Source organism: Taudactylus pleione, unplaced genomic scaffold (assembly GCF_031769625.1).
Source record: "Taudactylus pleione unplaced genomic scaffold, aTauple2 ptg000820l, whole genome shotgun sequence".
NCBI classification, from domain to species: domain Eukaryota; kingdom Metazoa; phylum Chordata; class Amphibia; order Anura; family Myobatrachidae; genus Taudactylus; species Taudactylus pleione.
In genome coordinates, this window is record NW_028285222.1 from 810,876 (window position 1) to 835,156 (window position 24,281).

Consider the following 24,281-nt stretch of genomic DNA (forward strand, 5'->3'; position numbering starts at 1 on the left):
ACTCGCAGTCATATCCTAAGTGAGCTACTTCATTATACATTGGTTCCACCCTACATCAGGGGCAAACAGGAAGACCCTCTGCCTCCCAGTCATATCCTAAGTTGGCTACATCATTATGCAGTGGCCCCACACTACGCCCTGGGGCCCCTTCAAACTGGGTGAGCTAGAAAATTAAATTCACAAGCCCCACATTACAAAAAAAATGCCATACCAGGTGGGCTCCCTTAGACTGTAAGGTCTCACGGGCAGGGCCCTCCACACTCTTGTTCTCACCTTTTCCGTGTTTCCATTGTTCTCTCAACCAATCAGCAGCTCTGATCCGGTCTGTCGGCTCTCCCAGGGTACTGGGTACCTGACTGCTGTAGTTACTGCCTGTAACTCAGCTGTATGGCAATCTTAATGGATGTCTTTTTAGACCTGTACGGTATCTTTGCATATATTGTTTTATTTATGTGTTCTACTTTATTTGCCTGTACGGTGTCACTGACACTTTCTCATGCAAAATAAACAAACAGCAATAATTATAATAACACTATTATTCCCCAGATCATGGTGAAACTGGCAGTGCACCTAAAAAAAGAAAAAAAAGAAGTGGACTATTTGAAGTCGAGCGGTGCACGAAAACAGCCTAGCCTGTAGCGTCTGGAACTATTCTCTTATTTTTATCATTGTCCTATACTTTAACATAGCAATTCCAAGAGGGCTACTTCAGGTCAATCTGTGGGAAACACAATGTTAAAGTATAGGACATAAGGTTGAACATGGGAAAGTAGATTCCTCTGCCCCGGGCGGAGCATTTTTACAGGTGCAATTATAGGCTTCTTCAGGACAACTAAATCAGGCAAGATGAGAATAAAAAAATGCATTTTGTAGTTTTTTTTGTTCCACTTTTCTTTGGTGAACTACAGTTGCCAGGTGGCGCTTTGTGGTTCTACAAATGCCAGCTTGCTCTGGCAGCTATTTCCGCCAGCTGGGCCATGCTGGAACTTGTAGTTTGTCAATGACAATTTATTTTTCTTTATTCACTACTGTATGTACCCAAAGCCAAGGGGGTACAGAGAAGAGCCCCAGAGTTGGTTTTACCCAGGAGGGAGGCCGCACAATTATTTTCAGGCTTGAACTCCCTGAGAAACCCAGCCCTGGTGCCAAGTGGCTTTTTTAAAACAAATCGTAAATAAATATTAAATGCAGAAGCAGGTGGACAGTATCAGCCTACTTCTAATGTCAGGATTGTTCAGTTGCGAGGAATGTGTCCAGTTTTCCCCCAAAACTAGAATGATTATCGTTGCAACTTGTTGGTGGAATCAAATAGTCTGGCTGAAACGACCGTTGCAGGCTAATATTCGGCGTGTCGTAGCAAACGACTGATTATCATTTGTCCCTCACACTACCCGATTATCTTTCCTAACTCCCAACTTGGCCGCAATAATACACATTAACGAGTATTCCGTCTCTGTATTGTTAATTAATCTGAGTGAATAAACAGCATACTCCTCAACTTCTCCTGCATTCAGGGCCTCATTTATCAACGAGTTTATCACTCAAAACTAGTGATAAATACAACTTTTTATGATAAATGATGCTCAGCCAATCAGCTCCCAACTGTCAACTGTTAGAAAAATGACAGTTGGGAGCTGATTGGTTGAGCACCATTTGTCATAAAAAGTGATATTTATCACTAGTTTTGGGCGATAAACTCGTTGATAAATGAGGCCCTTATCCGGAGAGTATGGCGATACAATTTGCTTCATCACAGCCCTTTTGACAGCGCTAAAATACGTGCATCATGGGCGGGGTCACGATGAGAAACTTGCTACAAATAGAGCCTTCAAGCCCATGGACTGCCCACTGCAACAGGAAAGTTGCCACTATCCAAGAGGCTACTTTCCTGGGAGTTCAGAGAAGTCTCTACAACTGGGAAGTAGGCAAGTATGTGTGGTACCCCCAAGTTTGTTCCCAAATAGGGGTCCCCCAATATTTTTTTTTTTATGTATGTACACATAGATATACTGCAGCCCCATTCCATATAATAGGCAGGTATAGTGAACTTTGACTGACCTTGCGCTCCCTGAACCCCACTGAGCATGTGCAGACAGGGAGGTAGAAAGTGTCCCTTGGTCAGCGACCCATTTTTGGAGGGAAAATCCTGCCCCATTGATTGGTAGCCTGGGTGTCCAGGCAGAGATCCCTGTAGGTGGCCTGCTGCTGGGTCCCCTCTGTCCACTCATAGATGCCAGACCGACAGGGAGGAGAGTGAGGGAGAGCTTATATAATACCTTCCTCAGGGCTGTCAGTGCAGAGTCTGGGAGGTAGGGATGGGCAGAATGATTCACTACACTGAGTTGAGCCACATGGCTCAACTCAGTGAAGTGTCTCGAGTCAGTGTCTCGAGACACGACTCTTTAGGCTGTGCAGCACTGTAGCCAGCAGGGGAGCCAGCGACTCAGAGTGAGTCGCTGACAGCCCCGCCCCCTGCAGCCCAGCACTACAGCTCAGGGTTCTCACTGACTCTCCTGAGTCAGTGAACTCCCCTGAGCCCTGGCTGTAGCTGTGCGACTCAGTGAGTCGCTGACAGCTCCGCCCCCTACACTGCTGATCTGACTCAGTGCATAGAAGTATGATCAGGTCGGATCAGCAGTGTAGGGAGCGGAGCTGCCATCCACTAACTCCCACTGACAGAGAGGCTAGGGGAGGTGGGTGTCTCGACTCACCAAACACTGAGTGACTCGAATCATTCACTCATCTGAATGATTCAAGTGTGTTGAGACACTCACTCACTAGCCATCTCTACTGGGAGGAATTTCTGAAAAATGATTGTCTGTGAGGAGTTGCTGTGGAGTGTCCCTGGATCTGTACAAATAGGGGTGCAGTAACCCCTCTCATTTACCCAGGATTACAGATACTGCACCTGGTATGCTGTGTGTAATGAGTTGCTGTGGAGTGCCCTTGGAGCTGTAAAAATAAGGATGCTATAACTTTTATGTTTGCCCTGGATTACAATTACCAGACTTCACATTAGCCCGGAAGACTACCTTTCCAATCTGCCAGGATAGGTGCTCTGATGCTGGATGTGAGTCCCTGGAGGAAGCTTGCCTGGGGATTTGCATAGAGCACCCTGCTTTGGAAGAAGCCCCTTCTGAATAAAGGACTGCCTTCCTAAGTGCCTGTTATCAGGAGGAGCCACATTTGTAAATCTGCACATGCTGGGAGAGAAGAGGAGCTGCCTGGGAAGGAGGTCTTATCGCTCCATCGTCGCAGATGAAACCCCAGCTGAGGAAAAGGTCCCGCCAGTGACAAAAACCCTGCTGGCACCCGCACAGGCAGAAGAAAAGACAGCCCCAGAGGATGAGTGCTTCAGGACCCCTCCTGCTGCTGTGTTTGTCTGCTGGACAGAGCCCCTGTGGAAAGGGATTTTGCACCTGTTGCCCCTTGTAAAATACCTGCCGGAGGTCTGTACAAACCAGTCAGTACATCACATATGATTAACAGGCTGCGTTCTAATGAATATTGGTTTAAAATGCATGCCCATTACTGTGTCTAGGCAACAGTACCTTTTAAAGGTTGGATACGTCATATTAAACATTCACAAGTTGATGCTGTGCGTTACAAAAGTTGCTGTGAGATATTTGCACCACCAGAGGACGCCAGAGGCCCAGTGCGATTAGAAACCAGAGGTTCTCTGTCAAACAGGCTCTTAACTCATCATTTACAAAGAGAAAGTCCAACTGCCTGCATCACCGGCTCTACTAGGTAAGACTAGCCAGGCAACAGCATGCATGTTTTATGAAGATACTAAATGTTACTGAAGGATTTATCTGCCCTGCAATGAAGCAGGGACCTGACAAATACCCCCACAGTAAGCTGCAGCATTCATACAAAACTCTGGGAAAAAAAAAAAAGTATTTTTCATGCCTAAACCACACAAGATAATGATAGCAGCAGCTGATCACACAGACCTGTGTTTTCTCAAAGCTTCTCCCCTGGCGAATTATTCAAAGATTTATAAGATTCATGTTTAACTGAAATCCTTTGACAAGGACAGTGAAATACCATTAACTACATAGCATTAAAGGGGGTGTGAGGCCTGCGAAAGATCTATTTATAACACTGTTCATCCATAGATGGTGTGCGTGTGTGTGTATGTATCTCTATCTATATCGATATATATATATATTAGGGGTGTGCACCGGCCACTTTTCGTGTTTTGTGTTTTGGTTTTGGATCTGGATCTTTCTTCGTGTTTTGGATCTGGATTGGTTTTGCCAAAACCACCCTTCCGTGTTTTGGGTTCTGGGTTTTGTGTTTTGGATCTGTATTTTTTTGAAAAAAAGCATAAAAACAGCTAAAATCACAGAATTTGTAGGTTTTTCTGCTCCTATGCTATTATTAACCTCAATAACCTTAATTTCCACTCATTTCCAGTCTATTCTGAATACCTCACACCTCACAATAGTGTTTTTATGTCCAAAAGGTTGCACCGAGGTAGCTGGATGACTATGCTAAGCGACACGAGTGGGCGGCACAAACACGTGACCCATCTAGGCGTGAAACTGCAGTGGCAGACAGGATGGCATTGAAAAACTAGGCCCCAAACTGTACATAATGCAAAGAAAAAAAAGAGGTGCAAGATGGAATTGTCCTTGGGCCCTCCCACCCACCCTTATGTTGTATAAACAGGACATGCACACTTTAACAAACCAATCATTTCAGCGCCAGGGTCTGCCACACAACTGTGGCTGAAATGATTGGTTCGTTTGGGCCCCCACAAAACAAGCTGGCAATTAATCTGTCCCTGCACAAACTGGCTCTACGGAGGCAAGAAGTCGTCCTCATCCTCCTCCACATTTGTAAATCTGCACATGCTGGGAGAGAAGAGGAGCTGCCTGGGAAGGAGGTCTTATCGCTCCATCGTCGCAGATGAAACCCCAGCTGAGGAAAAGGTCCCGCCAGTGACAAAAACCCTGCTGGCACCCGCACAGGCAGAAGAAAAGACAGCCCCAGAGGATGAGTGCTTCAGGACCCCTCCTGCTGCTGTGTTTGTCTGCTGGACAGAGCCCCTGTGGAAAGGGATTTTGCACCTGTTGCCCCTTGTAAAATACCTGCCGGAGGTCTGCAGCTGGGAGCTCCAGTGCAGTGTGGTGCTGTGCATCCCAGAGTATCCCTGGACATCGGAGGAGGCTGAACAGCCACTGCCAGGGGTGAGATCATACCAGAACCTCCCTATACTCTGTCCCTCCACAGCTCCTATCTTCCCTCCATTAAGGCCCTGCCCCTCTGTACACCTATCCTATCTGGGTCCCCTGGGTCTATTGCATTATCCTTTACCTTGTGGCTAACCATGATTAGGCTGGGAGACTAGGTTTTGTGTAAAAGCTGGGACCGGGGGGTTAGTCTCCCACACAACTGGGTGTAGAAAGGGGTCATAGTGTCTTGTCTTAAATTAGGTAAAGTGTGTGTAGTGATGAAATAGGGGGGAAGTAAAATATAGGTCACCCCCTCTTTTCCCCAAGAGTTGCATTGGTGGTCATTTACTTTCCTGTGAACCTCTGGCTCATGTCCAGGAGGGGACCTGCCTTATGGGTATCGGCTCATGTCCGATGCCACTGTGGGTGATGTACAAAGTATTTTATGTCTAGCTTTAAAGTAAATGTAATTCCATGTGCTATGTATTTGGCTCTGTTTACTGTTTGACTCGTGTGTTAGCTAAAGGGTTGATAGAGGCTCTCCGTGGCCCTTTATCTGTTATAATACTCTGTAAAGCTGTTTACTGCTTGCTGTGTTATTATTGTCAATGCTGATTAATATTTTGCTTGCATGAAATGTTTGAGTATTAACTCGTATTAGTGTTGATGTAAATTGTTTCTTATACACTATTTGACCCGGTAACCATTTCAAAGTCCATTCATGCTGATGTAATGTATATTGCTTGTTTATTTAGCCCTGTGTAACCCCGGCTGGCAATTCTGGTGATAGTAAATTGTGGCATAGGCAATTAGCAAAGACTGTGTTAAATGCTGCAAATCTGCCGGTGAGCTACTGCTTCCAGCATAGCCCTTGTTATTTTTCTCAGTAGGGCCAAGTATTGGCAAAGACTGTGATAAGTGCTGCAAATCTGCCGGTGAACTACTGCTTCCAGCATAGCCCTTGTTATTTTGCTCAGTAGGGCCAAGTATTAGCAAACACTGTGCTAAGTGCTGCAAATCTGCCGGTGAACTGCTGCTTCCAGCATAGCCTAATTGTTGTCCCTATTTTTCTCGGCAAAGGCTCAAAGACTCTGTTTAAACTATTGCAGGTTGCTGGTGCACTACTGATATAAGCCTAACCTGCATGTGTTTTTCCCACTTTTCCTCAGCAAAAGGGAGTGTTAGCACAGACTGTATTTCACAGCTATAGACTGCCGGAGCACCATTGATTCAAGCTAGACCAGCAGGTTTCATATTTAGGTCTCTCATTTGTTTTTATGGTAAAGTTCTGCAGGAATTGTGGTTCTTGTTGGTGTCACATGCTTGCCAGCTGGGGTCACCGGTAGATGGGAGGTAATAAATAAATACCTTGTCATTGAATAGTGTAATTAATTTAATTCCATCTGTAAATAGTAAATATCTCCTGTCAAATTATTAACAAATAATAAAATTGCGTTGCACCTTCCCTCCTGACTGGTCATTGTGTCTGCAAAAGGGGAATACAGGCTCGCCTCTCTGTCACGGTGTGTCCTATCTGAACACGGGGAAATCGGCCACCGAAGCAATCCGAACACACCTGAAGCTGGTGCTAGTGGTGCAGCACTGTACAAACCAGTCAGTACATCACATATGATTAACAGGCTGCGTTCTAATGAATATTGGTTTAAAATGCATGCCCATTACTGTGTCTAGGCAACAGTACCTTTTAAAGGTTGGATACGTCATATTAAACATTCACAAGTTGATGCTGTGCGTTACAAAAGTTGCTGTGAGATATTTGCACCACCAGAGGACGCCAGAGGCCCAGTGCGATTAGAAACCAGAGGTTCTCTGTCAAACAGGCTCTTAACTCATCATTTACAAAGAGAAAGTCCAACTGCCTGCATCACCGGCTCTACTAGGTAAGACTAGCCAGGCAACAGCATGCATGTTTTATGAAGATACTAAATGTTACTGAAGGATTTATCTGCCCTGCAATGAAGCAGGGACCTGACAAATACCCCCACAGTAAGCTGCAGCATTCATACAAAACTCTGGGAAAAAAAAAAAAGTATTTTTCATGCCTAAACCACACAAGATAATGATAGCAGCAGCTGATCACACAGACCTGTGTTTTCTCAAAGCTTCTCCCCTGGCGAATTATTCAAAGATTTATAAGATTCATGTTTAACTGAAATCCTTTGACAAGGACAGTGAAATACCATTAACTACATAGCATTAAAGGGGGTGTGAGGCCTGCGAAAGATCTATTTATAACACTGTTCATCCATAGATGGTGTGTGTGTGTGTGTATGTATCTCTATCTATATCGATATATATATATATTAGGGGTGTGCACCGGCCACTTTTCGTGTTTTGTGTTTTGGTTTTGGATCTGGATCTTTCTTCGTGTTTTGGATCTGGATTGGTTTTGCCAAAACCACCCTTCCGTGTTTTGGGTTCTGGGTTTTGTGTTTTGGATCTGTATTTTTTTGAAAAAAAGCATAAAAACAGCTAAAATCACAGAATTTGTAGGTTTTTCTGCTCCTATGCTATTATTAACCTCAATAACCTTAATTTCCACTCATTTCCAGTCTATTCTGAATACCTCACACCTCACAATAGTGTTTTTATGTCCAAAAGGTTGCACCGAGGTAGCTGGATGACTATGCTAAGCGACACGAGTGGGCGGCACAAACACGTGACCCATCTAGGCGTGAAACTGCAGTGGCAGACAGGATGGCATTGAAAAACTAGGCCCCAAACTGTACATAATGCAAAGAAAAAAAAGAGGTGCAAGATGGAATTGTCCTTGGGCCCTCCCACCCACCCTTATGTTGTATAAACAGGACATGCACACTTTAACAAACCAATCATTTCAGCGCCAGGGTCTGCCACACAACTGTGGCTGAAATGATTGGTTCGTTTGGGCCCCCACAAAACAAGCTGGCAATTAATCTGTCCCTGCACAAACTGGCTCTACGGAGGCAAGAAGTCGTCCTCATCCTCCTCATCCACAGATTCCTCACCCTCTTCAGTGTTATGTACATCCTCATCCTCACAGAGTATTAATTCGTCCCTGCTGGAACCACAGGTCCCTCTGTACGTTCTGGAGGCTGGTCTCCCTGGAAGAGTTGATCATTCATTTTATGAACATCATCTTCTCCACATTTTGTGGAAGCAACCTCCTACGCCTTTCGCTAACAAGGTTCCCGGCTGCACTAAACACTCTTTCGGAGTACACACTGGAGGGGGGGCAACTCAGGTAAAATAGAGCCAGTTTGTACAGGGACCTCCAAATTGCTTCTTTTTCCTGCCAGTACAGGTACGGACTGTCTGACATGCCTACTTGGATGCTGTCACCGATGTAATCCTTTAACAGACAGACGCACGCTTGTCGCTGCTGCTTTGAGGATTCAAGTGCGGCTACAGCCCACACAATTCACAAAGACAGAAAAAAAAAAAGAATATTTTTATTGTTTGTGGAGCACACTTTGAGGGTTACACCACCCTTTAACAGACAGACGCACGCTTGTTGCTGCTGCTTTAAGGATGCAGGTGCGGCTACAGCCCACACAATTCACAAAGACAGAAAAAAGAAGAAGAATATTTTTATTGTTTGTGTAGCACACTTTGAGGGTGTCACCACCCTTTAACAGACAGACGCACGCTTGTCGCTGCTGCTTTAAGGATGCAGGTGCGGCTACAGCCCACACATTTCACAAAGACCGAAAAAAAAAGAACAATATTTTAATTGTTTGTGTAGCACACTTTGAGGGTGTCACCACCCTTTAACAGACAGACGCACGCTTGTCGCAGCTGCTTTAAGGATGCAGGTGCGGCTACAGCCCACACAATTCACAAAGACAGAAAAAAGAAGAATATTTTTATTGTTTGTGTAGCACACTTTGAGGGTGTCACCACCCTTTAACAGACAGACGCACGCTTGTCGCTGCTGCTTTAAGGATGCAGGTGCGGCTACAGCCCACACATTTCACAAAGACCGAAAAAAAAAGAACAATATTTTAATTGTTTGTGTAGCACACTTTGAGGGTGTCACCACCCTTTAACAGACAGACGCACGCTTGTCGCAGCTGCTTTAAGGATGCAGGTGCGGCTACAGCCCACACAATTCACAAAGACAGAAAAAAGAACAATATTTTAATTGTTTGTGTAGCACACTTTGAGGGTGTCACCACCCTTTAACAGACAGACGCACGCTTGTCGCTGCTGCTTTAAGGATGCAGGTGCGGCTACAGCCCACACAATTCACAAAGACAGAAAAAAGAAGAATATTTTTATTGTTTGTGTAGCACACTTTGAGGGTGTCACCACCCTTTAACAGACAGACGCACGCTTGTCGCTGCTGCTTTGAGGATGCAAGTGCGGCTACATCGCACACAAGTCACAAACACTAAAAAAATAGTTTTTTATTTTTTGGAGCATTTCGTGAGTTACACCACCCTTTAACAGACAGACGCACGCTTGTCGCTGCTGCTTTAAGGATGCAGGTGCGGCTACAGCCCACACAATTCACAAAGACAGAAAAAAGAAGAAGAATATTTTTATTGTTTGTGTAGCACACTTTGAGGGTGTCACCACCCTTTAACAGACAGACGCACGCTTGTCGCTGCTGCTTTGAGGATGCAAGTGTGGCTACATCGCACACAAGTCACAAACACATTAAAAAAAATTTTTTGATTTTTTGGAGCACTTTGAGAGTTACAACACCCTTTAACAGACAGACGCACGCTTGTCGCTGCTGCTTTGAGGATGCAAGTGCGGCTACAGCCCACACAATTCACAAAGACAGAAAAAAAAAGAACAATATTTTAATTGTTTGTGTAGCACACTTTGAGGGTGTCACCACCCTTTAACAGACAGACGCACGCTTGTCGCTGCTGCTTTAAGGATGCAGGTGCGGCTACAGCCCACACATTTCACAAAGACAGAAAAAAAAAGAACAATATTTTAATTGTTTGTGTAGCACACTTTGAGGGTGTCACCACCCTTTAACAGACAGACGCACGCTTGTCGCTGCTGCTTTGAGGATGCAGGTGGAATCTAGACGGGATTTGGAACCGAGGACACACTACCTCCATCAATTGTCTAAATCCCACTGCACTAATGTCGGATACCGGACGCACGTCTAACACCAACATAGCAGTCAAGGCCTCAGTTATACGTTTTGCTTCAGGATGACTGCTGTCGTACTTCATCCTCATCGCTAGGGACTGTTGGAGGGTCAATTGTTTAGTAAAAGTAGTGATGTTCCTACTTCCTCTCTGGGATGATGAACAACTCCCAGCAGCAGCAACAGCACTAGTAGGAAGTGGTTCTTGATCTTTCCCTATTTTATTTTTATCAGAGAAAGTTTGGTCCTCCATTTATGTTATAGTGATATATATACGTGCGGCTAAAGCGCACACAAACACAGAAAATATTTTTTTATTTTTGCTGGAGAGTAGTGCACTTTGTGGGTTACACCACCCTTTAAGAAATGAGCCAGCCGGCTCTTTACTTATGGGACACAGGCGCACGCTTGGCGCTGCTCCTTTGTTGATGCACGTGCAGCCACAGTGCACACAAGTCACAAACACAGAAAATATATATTTTTTTGGTTTGGAGTGTACTTTGGGGGTTACAGAACCCTTTAACGGTCAAGCCAGCCGGCCCTTTACTTATGACACAGGCGCACACTTGGCACTACTTTGTTGATGCACGTGCGGCTACTGCGCACACAATTCACAAACACAGAAAATAATTTTTTTTCGGTTTGGACTGGAGTGTACTTTGGGGGTTACAGCACCCTTTAACGGTCAAGCCAGCCGGCCCTTTACTTATGACACAGGCGCACGCTTGGCACTACTTTGTTGATGCACGTGCGGCTACTGCGCACACAATTCACAAACACAGAAAATAAATTTTTTCTTGGTTTGGACTGGAGTGTACTTTGGGGGTTACAGCACCCTTTAACGGTCAAGCCAGCTGGCCCTTTACTTATGACACAGGCGCACGCTTGGCACTACTTTGTTGATGCACATGCGGCTACTGCGCACACAATTCACAAACACAGAAAATAATTTTTTTTTTGGTTTGGACTGGAGTGTACTTTCGGGGGTTACAGCACCCTTAACGGTCAAGCCAGCCGGCCCTTTACTTATGACACAGGCGCACGCTTGGCACTACTTTGTTGATGCACGTGCGGCTACTGCGCACACAATTCACAAACACAGAAAATAATTTTTTTTTTGGTTTGGACTGGAGTGTACTTTCGGGGGTTACAGCACCCTTAACGGTCAAGCCAGCCGGCCCTTTACTTATGACACAGGCGCACGCTTGGCACTACTTTGTTGATGCACGTGCGGCTACTGCGCACACAATTCACAAACACAGAAAATATTTTTTTTTTGGTTTGGACTGGAGTGTACTTTCGGGGGTTACAGCACCCTTTAACGGTCAAGCCAGCCGGCCCTTTACTTATGACACAGGCGCACGCTTGGCACTACTTTGTTGATGCACGTGCGGCTACTGCGCACACAATTCACAAACACAGAAAATATATTATTTTTTTAGCACTTGGGGGGAGCACCCCTGATGGACAGAGCACCCCCTGGACAACACTACAGCACCTCTTTAGGACTGGGACACTGCACAGGACTTTGGAGTGGACACAGCCCCTATGGAGAACTGACTGAACAACACAGTCCAGCCAGCCCCTATGGACTTTGAAGTAGTGGACACAGCCCCTATTAACAACAGCAGCACAGCACAACACAGCCAGCCCCTATGGACTTTGAAGTAGTGGACAACAGCAGCACTACACTACACTACACTACACAGCCCTAACTCCCACCCTCCCTCTTCACTGTCCACAGCCGAGTGAGAAAATGGCGCCGACGTGGGTACCTTATATAGGATCCAAAACCCGCGAGACTCGGAAGGCGGGAAGATGACGTTTTGCCTCGATTTCAGAATCCGAGTCAGGCGGGAAAAGTCGAGCCTGACTCGGATCGGACTCGGATCGGGGGGGCTCGGGGGGGTTCGGATTTCAGAAATCCGAACCCGCTCACCCCTAATATATATATATATATATATTTATATTATTTATTAACTACTAGTTATTTATATAGCACACACATTCCGCAGCGCAGTACAATGAATATTTGGCCATTCACATCAGTCCCTGCCCCAGTGGAGCTAATCTATACTCCCTACCGGAATACATACGATTTACGGCCGGCGGTTCTAATCCCGACAGCGGCATCCGGCAGAGGAGGAAATCCTGATCGTCAAAGGTAAGTATTTACTAACCTAATTCTATCTCCTAACCCTCTCTTGGGGGGGGTTAGGGTTAGGCACCCCTAAGTACCTAACTCTAATCCCCCCTCTAGGTGCCTAAACCTAACCCCCCGTTCCTCGCCGCCTACACCTAAGTCCTCCGGGGGGGGTGCCTAACCCTAAGCTCCCCCCGGTGGTGCCTAACCCTAACCCCCCTTCCCCTAGCCTAACCCTAACCTCCCAGGGGGGGTGCCTAACCCTAAGTCCCCCCCAGGCACCCGGCGTAGGTAAAATGACAGGCGTCGGGATTTCGACGCCTGTCATTTAGCCCTTCCCGGGATTAGACAATCGGGAAGCCGACGGTCGGGATTCCGTCCATCGGCTTCCCGGCTGCTTCCCCTCCCTACCACATGTACACACACTAGGGCTAGTTTTTGTCTGTAGCCAATTAACCAACCAGTATATTTTTGGAATGTGGGAGGAAACCGGAGCACCTGGAGGGCTGTGGTGGGAATCAAACCCAAGACACAAATATATATCTCATTCTCGATCTACGATATATATCTCAATCTCACAGTGGCAATAATGCGTTCCTGAGATGTATTGGTTCCACAACTCTTCCTCAATGGAGCTGTCTACATATGCGTCAAATTCCAAGTTACCCCCAATGTGTTTTGTACTATATCCAGTTGCTCCACTCTAATAAATAACCCCCATTGTATAACTACTTTACGTGAGGTGAAATTCACTCTGTGAACTGATTATTTAGCCTCAAACTTAGGTGTACAACTCTCCCACACTTACTTATTAACCACCGTTTAATATTTACAGATACTTAAACTATTTGCTTTGAGTGTCAATCTAAGGATCCCTTCCTTTGCACTTAGACGCTATCTAATGTAGTTTTCTTGCCATTAACTAGTAACCTTTACATATAAAACGCCAACATATGGAGCAATGCTGCACAATTAGGGAAGTTCATTTAAGCACATGAAGCCCAGCCCCTGAGGAGCTTACAATCGAATTACTCTGCCACAGGCAAATGCACAATCACAAACATGCCAGCTCCCCCTTTAGTCCGAAGGCAAAAAATCTACTATTATGTCTTATGTCTGTAGGAGGACTCTGAAGTACCTAAAGCTGACACTCAAAAAACACAGGGGGGACATACAAACACTACACAGACAAAGCCCTGGCGGAACCAAACTCAAGGCCCCGGGGCTGTAATGTTGGCTTTGTGTCTAATGTCCTAAAATCTCAATGAAAACATCTAGATTTTCTGCCAGTTTTCTGGGATATTATGTGGATCTTGGGCGAATGAGTTCCTCTATGGCTTCTCTATAAGAGCACCGAGTAACTTGCCAAGTTTAAGAAAAGAAAAACCACATCAGCACAGGAACACACAATTGGGAACGGTTCCCATCACTCCCATTAACCTTACGGTTGATCGGTTCCTTCATCAGTTACCAGGCGCATAAGCTGCAGTAAATCCTGAGGGAAAACCAGGGAGTGAAAGAGCCCTTAAAGTGACAAATGGTATTTTATAAAACAAGATATTCTCCAACAGGAAAGAGCAGCGACAATGATGAAAGACAGCAGATGCTCTGTACACAATAGGGGGATGCAGTCGGCATCCTGGCGTGCGGGACGCCGATGGTCTGAATACCGGCGCTGAAATACCAACAGGTCGGGATCCTGGCACCAGCATCCTGACCGCTGGCATCCCGAAGGTAAGTATCGGGGTGTTAGGGGGGTTAGGTAGCTGGGTTAGGGTTACGCATTAGGGGGAGGGTTTGAGGTAGGCACCGGTTAGGGAGGGTTAGGATTAGGATGTGGGGAGTGGGTGGTTAAGTTTGGGCACTAGGGGGGAGGATAGGTTTAGGCACTGGGGAGGGGGTGTTAGGTTTAGGGTGCGGGACGGGGGAGGTTAGGTTTAGACACTAAGGGGGGAGGATAGGTTTAGGCACCGGGGAGGGGTGTTAGGTTTAGGGAGGGGGAGGTTAGTTTAGGCACTACGGGGGAGGTTAGGGTTAGGCACTAGGGGGTGGGGGGGTTAGGCACCGGGGAGGGAGGGTTAGGTAGCGGGGTTAGGGTTACGCATTAGGGGGAGGATTAGGCACCGGGGAGGTAGGATTAGGGTGCGGGGAGGGGGAGGTTAGGTTTAGGCACTAGGGGGGAGGTTAGGGTTAGGCACTAGGGAGTGGGGGGGGTTAGGCACCGGGGAGGGAGGGTTAGGTAGCGGGGTTAGGGTTACGCATTAGGGCGAGGATTAGGCACCGGGGAGGTAGGATTAGGGTGCGGGGAGGGGGAGGTTAGGTTTAGGCACTAGGGGGGAGGTTAGGGTTAGGCACTAGGGGGTGGGGGGGTTAGGCACCGGGGAGGGAGGGTTAGGTAGCGGGGTTAGGGTTACGCATTAGGGGGAGGGTTAGGCACCGGGGAGGTAGGATTAGGGTGCAGGGAGGGTGAGGTTAGGTTTAGGCACTAGGGGGGAGGTTAGGGTTAGGCACCTGGGAGGGAGAGTTAGGATTAGGCTGCGGGGAGGGGGAGGTTAGGTGTAGGCACTAGGGGAGAGGTTAGGGTTAGGCACCGGGGAGGGAGAGTTTGATTACAGCGTACGAGGTCGCAGATGCAGGATGTAACACGTCCCCGAAGCGATCACGACACATCTGCGTTTTTAGCTGACACCCCTGACGCGTGCCCAGTGCGACTCAGACGCATGCGCAGATCTCCGATAATCGCTCAACTGCGCAAACATTGGCATAGCGTACATCTCTGCCTCAGGCCCATAGTTATGATTTAGGAATTGCGCTCCACATCATCTTTTGTCTAATCGTTTGAATGTCGCCTAAAATACGGTCACCTTCCCTGCCTCATTTCCAGTACAATATTCTACTAACAGCAATTTATATAGCGCACCATTGGCGTATCTATAATGGTTCACACAGACACCTGGCTCCGGGGGGCCCCACCGCACACCCTGTACCCATATCATATTATACTTACCTCTCCGGAGTCCTGTGTCTCCCGGTGCAGGCTACAGAAGTGCTTATTCAGCATTGCACTATTATCGGGAATCATGAATGTGCAGAGCGAGTCCTGTGTGATCGCACGCAGCCCCTGCTATGCCTCTGCCTGATTAACAGGCAGAGGCATTTAAAAGGCAGTGCAGGGGCTTTCCCGGAAACAGGGGCGTGTCCGCCCCATTTTTCCGGGAATGTCAAGGCCAGGGGCTGCGTCCAAGGACACAGTTTCCAGACCTCGGGAGCCCGGCCAGCCTGAATAAGCTTGGTCAGGAACTGGACTCAAGACATCAGGGTTGCCAGTCAGTATTGCAAACCAACTGGCCAACCATGCTGTCCGATTGCACCAGGCTTAAGAAATGAGTCCATCTACAGCTGTTGTTGAACTTAAACACCATCCACCGCCTGGACATGTAGTTCTACAACCGCCGGAGACCCGCTCATTGCCTGGTTGTGGCTTACAGTACGAGAATGGTCTGGAACCTGGGCAACACGGTGGCACTGAAAATGGCAGCTGGGTAATTCTGAGCACTGCTAGTCTCACACGGAGCGCCTGCCTTAATGGACATGGGTAGCGAGAGCAAGCAGGGAGACTTGGCGTGACTTGGAGAGAAAACGAGCCCATTAAGCGGTGAATTCCTTGTTTACATGCCCAGCCACACAGAGTCTAAGTATTTAATTAAGAATAAATGATGTTGTTATAGTGCGAGAGAGATTGTCGCCGCAAACCCCACAGTCACGCATCTGTGTGTCCCTTCTGAGGCTGCCAGGAATAACCCAGGGCTAATCGCATCTCCGCAGCCTAAGTTCTGATGTGAGAGGGGAAACGGCTATCTGGATAAATCCATAAATGGATGAGTTTACAAATAAATCCTCCGTGAAGCAAAAGACATCAGCTCAGTAATAGCACCTGCAACGCTGATGTCTTGTTTTACCATAACACGATTGATATGACATCCTAATGATCACTGCTGAGGAAAGCCAAAGCACCATGTCTTTCTGTGATGGAAGAAGCCCAGCGCACAAATTAATGTGCCGTAATATGGAAACACCGAGCTGTTATTTATTTCTGGCAGAAGAAACTGTAATGGTTTATCAGCCGCAAAAAACATATGTACGCCCCTCTGTAGGGAGAACATAAAGACATTTCAAGCATCTTCGTCATAACTGCACACATGACGTGGATTACAAACATACGGGTAGGCATGACGACAAGCCACATACGACGCAGACGGAGGGAGGGATTTATTGAGTACAAAAAAACATCTCATCTGTCTCCTGACCCCAGAGCTCAGGCCCAGATTTATCAATGCGTGATATTCTTGTTATCACTCAGTACTAATCTTAAATGGTGCTCTAACCAATCAGCTCCTAACTGACATTTTTCAAACACCTGACAGGAGCTGATTGGTGGAAACACCATTTAAGATGAGTTATAACAAGACTATCACTCGTTGATAAGATCTGGGCCTCAGTATGGAGAATTCACACAGCTGCTGCAGCAAAACCATTGATCCATTGAACAGTGATCTCACCACATGACCAGCAACACCAGCTGACTATGCATGCACATTACTGGTTTAGGCTATATCAGTGGTGTCAAACTCGGGCCATCCAGCTGCAGTGGAACTACACATCCCAGCATGCAGTGCCACAGTTTTGCTATTAGGGCATGTTAAAACTGTGGCAGGGCATGCTGGGATATGTAGTCCCACAATTGCTGAAGGGCCCGAGTTTGACACCACTGGGCTATATGGTACTAGTGATATGGTACTGTGATATCCTAATGCAGATTGTCTACCTACAGTGCCCTAACTAGAAGTATGGAAGCCCTTGGCAAAGTGAGTGATTTGTGCCAAGTGACGCCCCATTATCACCATGCAGGCCGACAAAGGGCCAACAGATGGGAGTACCACCTGATTGTCAGGCCAGGAGGACTGCTGTAGTTCTGCCTATGGCCAGTATGGTGCCCTACCCCCTCGGCCAGCACCCCTGACGGGTGCCATCCAAGTCAACCACTAGTTACAGCCCATTCTAGCTATATTAATAATCATAAAGCAAAGCAAGGGTTGTGCAGTTTTCCTACTATCGTGCAGATTACATTATCACCCAATAGACTTTTTCTATCTAAACTGTTGTCGAATTCTGCTTCATTTTTAGTGAAGGGAGAACAGTCTCTATTATATGTATCCTCACTGTCCATTTACATCTTTTACTACGCTGGTAGACATGCATACAGAATGGCATTCAGTGTCGGACTGGAGCATGAAGAGACCACCGGGGAATGCAATGGTAGGGGCTCAAGCGTAAGAGGTGTGGCCAGCCACCAGAGGGGGTCTGGCCAGTCAAAGTCGATAGACTTGGCCAACCATTAGAGAGGACATGCAAAAAGTAGGGCCCCTTTATAAAAGAGGGGACAAGGGTGTGTCAGCACCAGCCACTGTGATTGGCAGAAGAGCTAATCTTAGTGTGGTTTCCATAGAAACAAATCAAGCACCCAAGTTCATCCATGATCTGTCTCCAACCTTAGAGGAGGGGATGGGGCCCTCAGGCCCCGGGGGTATTCCCCTGTACCCCTGTGGGCCAGTCTGACCCGGATGGCATTATTAAAATGTTTTAGCACAGGATTCTGAGTTTTTGTGAAAAAATACAATTACATTTAGTGCATTAATCGTTTTAATAGAAAAGTTGTTCTGTCATACTTATGGAAACCTGGTAGCTGCTATCACAGAGTTTAAGCTGAAAACATGTTAACTGGTTTAAAGCTCACCTGCCAACTAAAGGCCCCCATACATCAAAGATTGATTGCAGCAATCGTGCAATTTGCAATCTTTCCCTTTTTCAATCGATTGTGGCATCTCTGCAATCTGCAATCGATTGATAAAGGGAAAGATTTTTATACACAATCGATTGCAAATTGCACGATTGCTGCAATCAATCTCTGATGTATGGGGGCCTTTACTTATGGCTTTTCAAGGCAAGGCAGTCACCAAATGTAGCTTCTATCATACTACCAAAAAGGCAGCTGACACAGGTTAATATAAATGAGCTTGCACAGGGGTGCATGAGACAGCTGTGATCACAAAAGGGTTAATCTGGGAGTGGCGAGTGCAGTGGATTTTTTACTTTGTTTATTTGGTTAATTTTTTATTAACCCTTTTGTAATTACAGCGGTCTCATGCACCCCCATGCAAGCTCATTTATATTAACCTGTGTCAGCTGCCTTTTTGGTAGTATGATAGAAGCTCATTGGTGACTGCCTTCAGTTTTAAACTTATCTGTGGGGTCCCAAGACAATAGTTCCTAAGTACATGTATCCCCTAGTTGTTTCTTACATTCATAGTCATAAACTGTTAAATCTTGGACTACCACTGCTCCTCCCTTGTCCGCGCTGCGTATGACTATGTCAATCCTTTGTTTTAACGATTTAAGTGCATGTTTCGCCTCTTCGTTTAGGTTACGATGATGAAGCACTTTATCATGTTCTAACGAACCCCCTTGCTCTAACATACGTGTAAAAGTCCTTATAGAGGGATTTTGTGTTAAAGGATCAAATTTTGATCTAGGTTGTAATTTCTTGAGCTGTATGGGTATATCCACTATAGTTTGAGGTGTAGTGACAGTAACCGTCTTGCCAAAGTGTTCTTTAAGTTTTAATGATCTATTGAGCTTAAACACATCCACTTTCCATTGAAATTGATCGTGTTTTGTTGTGGGGACAAATGACAGACCCTTATACCCCTTTTACACCAGAGCAAAAACCTGGGTTTTTGCTGGGTCTACCCGGATCGCAGCTCAGTGTAAAAGGGTCTCTGAAAAATAACCCAGGTGACCCAGCAATCCAACCCAGGTAGCTACCAGTGTCGGACCCAGGATGGACCCGGGTAATGGTGCAGTGTAAACGGTGCGACCCGGGTTATCCGACCTGGGTCATGCCTAAAATGAGCTGATTGGTGGTTGTGGAGCAGTCACCTCCCACTTTTTATGACCTCACAGGTTTAGCAGGGCAGACCTGAGTTCAGTGTGAACAGGGCTGACCTGGAGTAACCCAGATCGAAGGTGCAGTGTAAATGGGTCTGACCTGGGTCTGACCAGGGTTGGAACCATGTCCAAAAACAAAAACCCAGGTCGGATCTGGGTTTTTGGTGGAAAAGAGGTATTAGAAAGAAGGTTAATTTCCGCTAATGTTAATACTGTGGATGATAACTGAAGACTGCATGTTCTACTTGCGAGGTGGACGTCTGCCTGCCCTGCCTCTTGTTTTGTTGGCCACGCTACATGTATTTGAGGGGGGTTCGTATCTGGTTGTTCTTGTTTGTGATCCTAAACGGTGATAAAACAAGGATGACGTGGTAGGTTGTGAGTCATTTTCACTTTGTGATGTACAAGATCCTGTTTGTTCCCTTATCCATGGTCGTGGTCTTCGATGTTTTTGATATGTACTCTTATCACCTTGGTGGTTAGTATTGTTAAACCACGAATAAACCCTTCGTTGAACATAATCTTGCTGTACCTTATTTAACTTCTCCTTTTTGAAGGCAATGCTATTTTGCCCATGCGGCTTGTGCTATGTGGGAAAAACGGAGCGCCAGTTCAAAGAACGAATGGCGCACCATCGTTCAGCTATAAGGCAAGCTTTGGACACTGGTCATAGTGAACAGCCTGTGGCACGACATTGTGCCCAGGCTAAACACTCGGTAGCAAGTATACGCACTAAAATAATTGATCATGTGTCATCTAGTCTGAGAGGTGGTGAAAGAGGCAGAAGACTTCTGCAATTAGAAAACAGGTGGATATTTACATTAGACACAATGGGCACGATTTTATTCTACGCGATGTGAATAGCGCCGGGAATCAGCTCCCGGAGCTATTCAATACACCGCGCAGCTAACCCCGACTAAGGATTTCTTCTCGCATCCCTCCGGGGATGCGAGCAGAAATCCGACAAAAGTCCCGGTGCGAGGCTTTCTGCCCTTCGCGCCTGGAAAATAGCATCACGCCGGGAAGTTAGGTCGGGGAATGCCCGTGCTCGCGGAAAAATCCAGTTTAAGGCGCAAGACCGAGCCTTCCCCGACCTAACATCGCGATGGATTGAATAGCCCCGGGAGCTATCTCCCGGCGCTATTTACTTCGCGCTCAATTGAATCGAGCCCAATGTCTCGTAAAGGCTTGAATGAGAGCCTGGGACTACACTGTTTCATTTAAACCTGATATCTAAGATGCATTAAGTATGTTGGACTACTCACCTTCTGAGACATTATGATATATGTATTCTTGTTTTTCTAGTCATATTTTCCTATTTCTATTTTTCTATTCATGTTTCCCTTTTTTTTGCCCTTTCTTGTACTGTATTTGTTTATGATCTGTGCATTTATAGTAAATATGGGTTTGCTATGTTGAATATCAAATGTTTAATGATACAGTATTTACTATGTTACTCTTTAGTGAGATAAAATATCAATTTTGTAATGAATTTATTTATAAACTTGCAGTGACTGATTGTCTATTATGTATATGGACAGCACTTTAGCTGGCAGCCTGCTATTTTAATTTTCACGTGTTGTTTTAATCTTCACGGGTTACTAAGGTTGCATAGCAACCATATACACTATGTGTACGGCACACTGCGGGACGCTGTTTGTTGACGTCGTCTGAGTGAGACTCCCGCGTGTGGCGTGAACTCGGAGGCAGTGACTGACAGCATCTCCCAGGTGGTTACAATTTGGTTATCACATATGATTAAATGATGTGGGTATATACATATGTTTGTTGGCACTTGTTTGTATACTGTTCCCTGATGACGGGGATGTTCCCCGAAACGTTGGAATAAAGAACATTTCTATTTCTTGAAAATCTCCTGAGTGCCGCCTCTTCTATTGGATTGTGCATCGGGTATATTACACCCTAGGAGGGTACCGGAGTAAGATCCACCATAACATCTTGGAGAGTGCCGGGCTGCATGCTTACCTATATATATATATATATATATATATACATACACATATATATATATATATTATTATATTATTTCTGAATTGCACATTAAATTTATTTCTTTATTATCAAATTGAAAAGCCTTTAAAACAACGATTTGTTTGGCTTTACTACTAAAATTTACTCCCTGATAATGATAAATTATTTATTCTTCATGTTCATAACAATGCAGTGTTAATAAGCTTTATTCACAAACCAGTCTGAATAATGGTTTATGGGTACAAGAGCCTCGGCCCCACAACAACATTTACTGTGATGTGGATGGACTGATGGATATCAGTGGGCGGTACCTGGTCAAAGAGGCCATTCCATGATTGGATGCGAGAGTCACATGTTCATCTCGCTGGAGGCCTACGCAATGTGTAGGTAAAAACATTGCTTACTTCTGCTTGCACTACAGTGATGCATTGTGCTTGAACCAGGCTAGACTGTCATTTTCTAGAGTGCTTTCTAGAGATAGGTTTAAGTTCAGTAGGAGGTTCAATATTTAATCTTGGCAAAACCATGGTCTGCTGCATGGGGCATATAACCCCCAACCCCGGGTCACACACTACTCACCTTGACCGGGTGGCAGTCACTGCTGTCGTCTTCTTAACCACTGTTGTCCGCTAGCAGGTAAGAGGCAGCCTCGTCTTCAATCCAAGATGGCCGATATGAAACAGTTTTATTCGGATATGGCAATTTCATATGAGCCATCTTGGATTCAAAATGATGCTATCTCTACCCTGGGAGCCTGGTTGACATGTGTGGGAGGAGATGCTTTAGGCAGGGGGTGAGGCGTGTGCACACCCTCCACACCCTTGCACATGCCTACGGGAATGAGATGCCGCCTAGGTCAATTCTAAATTGCAGCATGAAAATAAAGCTGCTACCTGCATAAGCAAACTGGCATATTCCCTGCATGCAAAAACAATAAATGCACTTGCACCCCTTGCATTCCAACGTGGTTTGTCCAGGTGCAAATTTGATCTTGGCGATGCACAACATGTCGTAAACTCCGTGCGCTGTATGCGAGAAGTTACCAAACGCTGTCATTACAGTCCATGTTTTAAGGAAATCCATGCTTGAGCACAGGTGATTTAATCAGTACCTCAGTCAATTGGATTTAACCATCTGGACTCGAGCAAGGATATCCTTAAAACCTGGACTGTAACGGCGGAGTATGGGAACCTCTGGTGTATGGGAAAGATGATGTAGAGTATCAGCTCTCACCTGGTGAATCTCCTGCCAGCCGTTCTCGTCTTTGCAACCAACTGTAGCGTGTTCATGCAGCAGCAGCTCACAGCAGTAGGGGTCTCCGCCCACCATCGCTGTGTGATACAGGGGGGTCAGTCCGCGGCTGTCCTTGTAGTCCGGGGAAGCGCCCAACTCCAGCAGAGTCTGCAGAACGACAGGATATTAGGAAGTGAAGAGACTGACTGCAAACCGTGACAACTATGGGTAATTGTACGTTATCAGGCTACTATATTTATTTATTAACAGTTTCTTACATAGCGCAGCATATTCCGTTGCGCTTTACAATTGGAAACATTTATAGAACAAAACAGGGTAATAACAGATATATATAGGTAGGAAGGCCCTGCTCGCAAGCTTACAATCTATACTATACAACAGAACTGACAATCTAAGCAAAACAAGCAGCTCCAATCAGAATGACGGGATAGAGCCTTGAAACAGGCACAAAAATCCCTCTGTCTCATGGACATTGGTTCTCTCTATAAATTGGCTGATTCACCTGTAGGAAACCGGGGCCGTAGCTAGGTAGTGCGGCGGGTGCCATCGCACAGAGCACCATAGGGCAGGGGGCGGTGTTTGGGCCTGTCAAATTTCTATTTATTATCATTCTTGCTTGTAGCTTCCTCTTCTGTCATCCCCAGCATCTCCTGACCTCTCCTATCTCTCCCCTGGCCCTTCCCCATGAAGCCATGGCCCTTTTTTGGGTGCATTATGTCCCTTTGAAAAATGAGGGGGGCGCCAATGCTCTTTCTGGCACAGGGGACCAAAAAGTCTAGTTACGGCTCTGCATAAACCAACCTGTCTGTTCATATGTTCCCCATAAACAAGCTCTGCCCACTGTATTGACCACTGTACAGGATGATCAGAATAGGCTGTACACACCTAAACCACACACCACAACAAAAATAATATTGTGACAGCAAAAAAAGTCCCCATATAGACATATTACCCTATATTGTAAAGTTATTTACAAAGACGTGATGAAAGTGAATGAAGAATACAGCTGAAAGTGTATAGTACGCAGACGAGTGCCTTATTTCACAGTCAGTGAGTAAATCCTAAATAATTCAGCAAGCGGAGAGGTGTAATTTCTTAGCCAAAGGATCTAATTGCAGTGAAAGATTAAATCCATTTGCTGACCATAATCTGTGTGACACAGGCCGTCTGATCTGATATATAATGTGTTTGATAAGAGCTCAAAGTCCAAGTAAATTACAATTTTCCTATATCACAAGGTACAATCAGAGAGGGGCACATTGAAATGCAGAATGTTGCCAGTAACATTGGAGCTAATGGAAGATTTCAAGCAGGTGACCCAGTAAAAAGCAGAAATATATGGAATTAAATTCAGGCCATGAGAAACCCTGGAGGGGCTCATGATTCTCAGAGATGAGAAACAGTTAGAGACACGGCAAGAAACCGCAGGGTCAGAGAGAAGTAGCAATTACTGGACCCATGTAACGTGAGAGATTCAGCTGTAAGTCCCAGCATGACAGACAGACCCATAGAAGAGCTGATGGATTCAGTGTTATTCCCAGCATGACAGACAGACCCATAGAAGAGCTGATGGATTCAGTGTTATTCCCAG

General features: G+C 45.9%; 1 protein-coding gene across 2 annotated transcripts in view; it reads right to left on the minus strand.

The window, feature by feature from the left end:
• SHANK2 (SH3 and multiple ankyrin repeat domains 2) overlaps positions 1-24,281 on the minus strand; it is a 607,737-nt gene that overhangs the window by 517,973 nt on the left and 65,483 nt on the right. For both annotated transcript variants that reach the window (XM_088458264.1, XM_088458263.1), the window contains exon 8: positions 22,670-22,837. In XM_088458264.1, the coding sequence (XP_088314390.1) occupies positions 22,670-22,837 (168 nt within the window). The remainder of the gene's footprint in view (positions 1-22,669; positions 22,838-24,281) is intronic.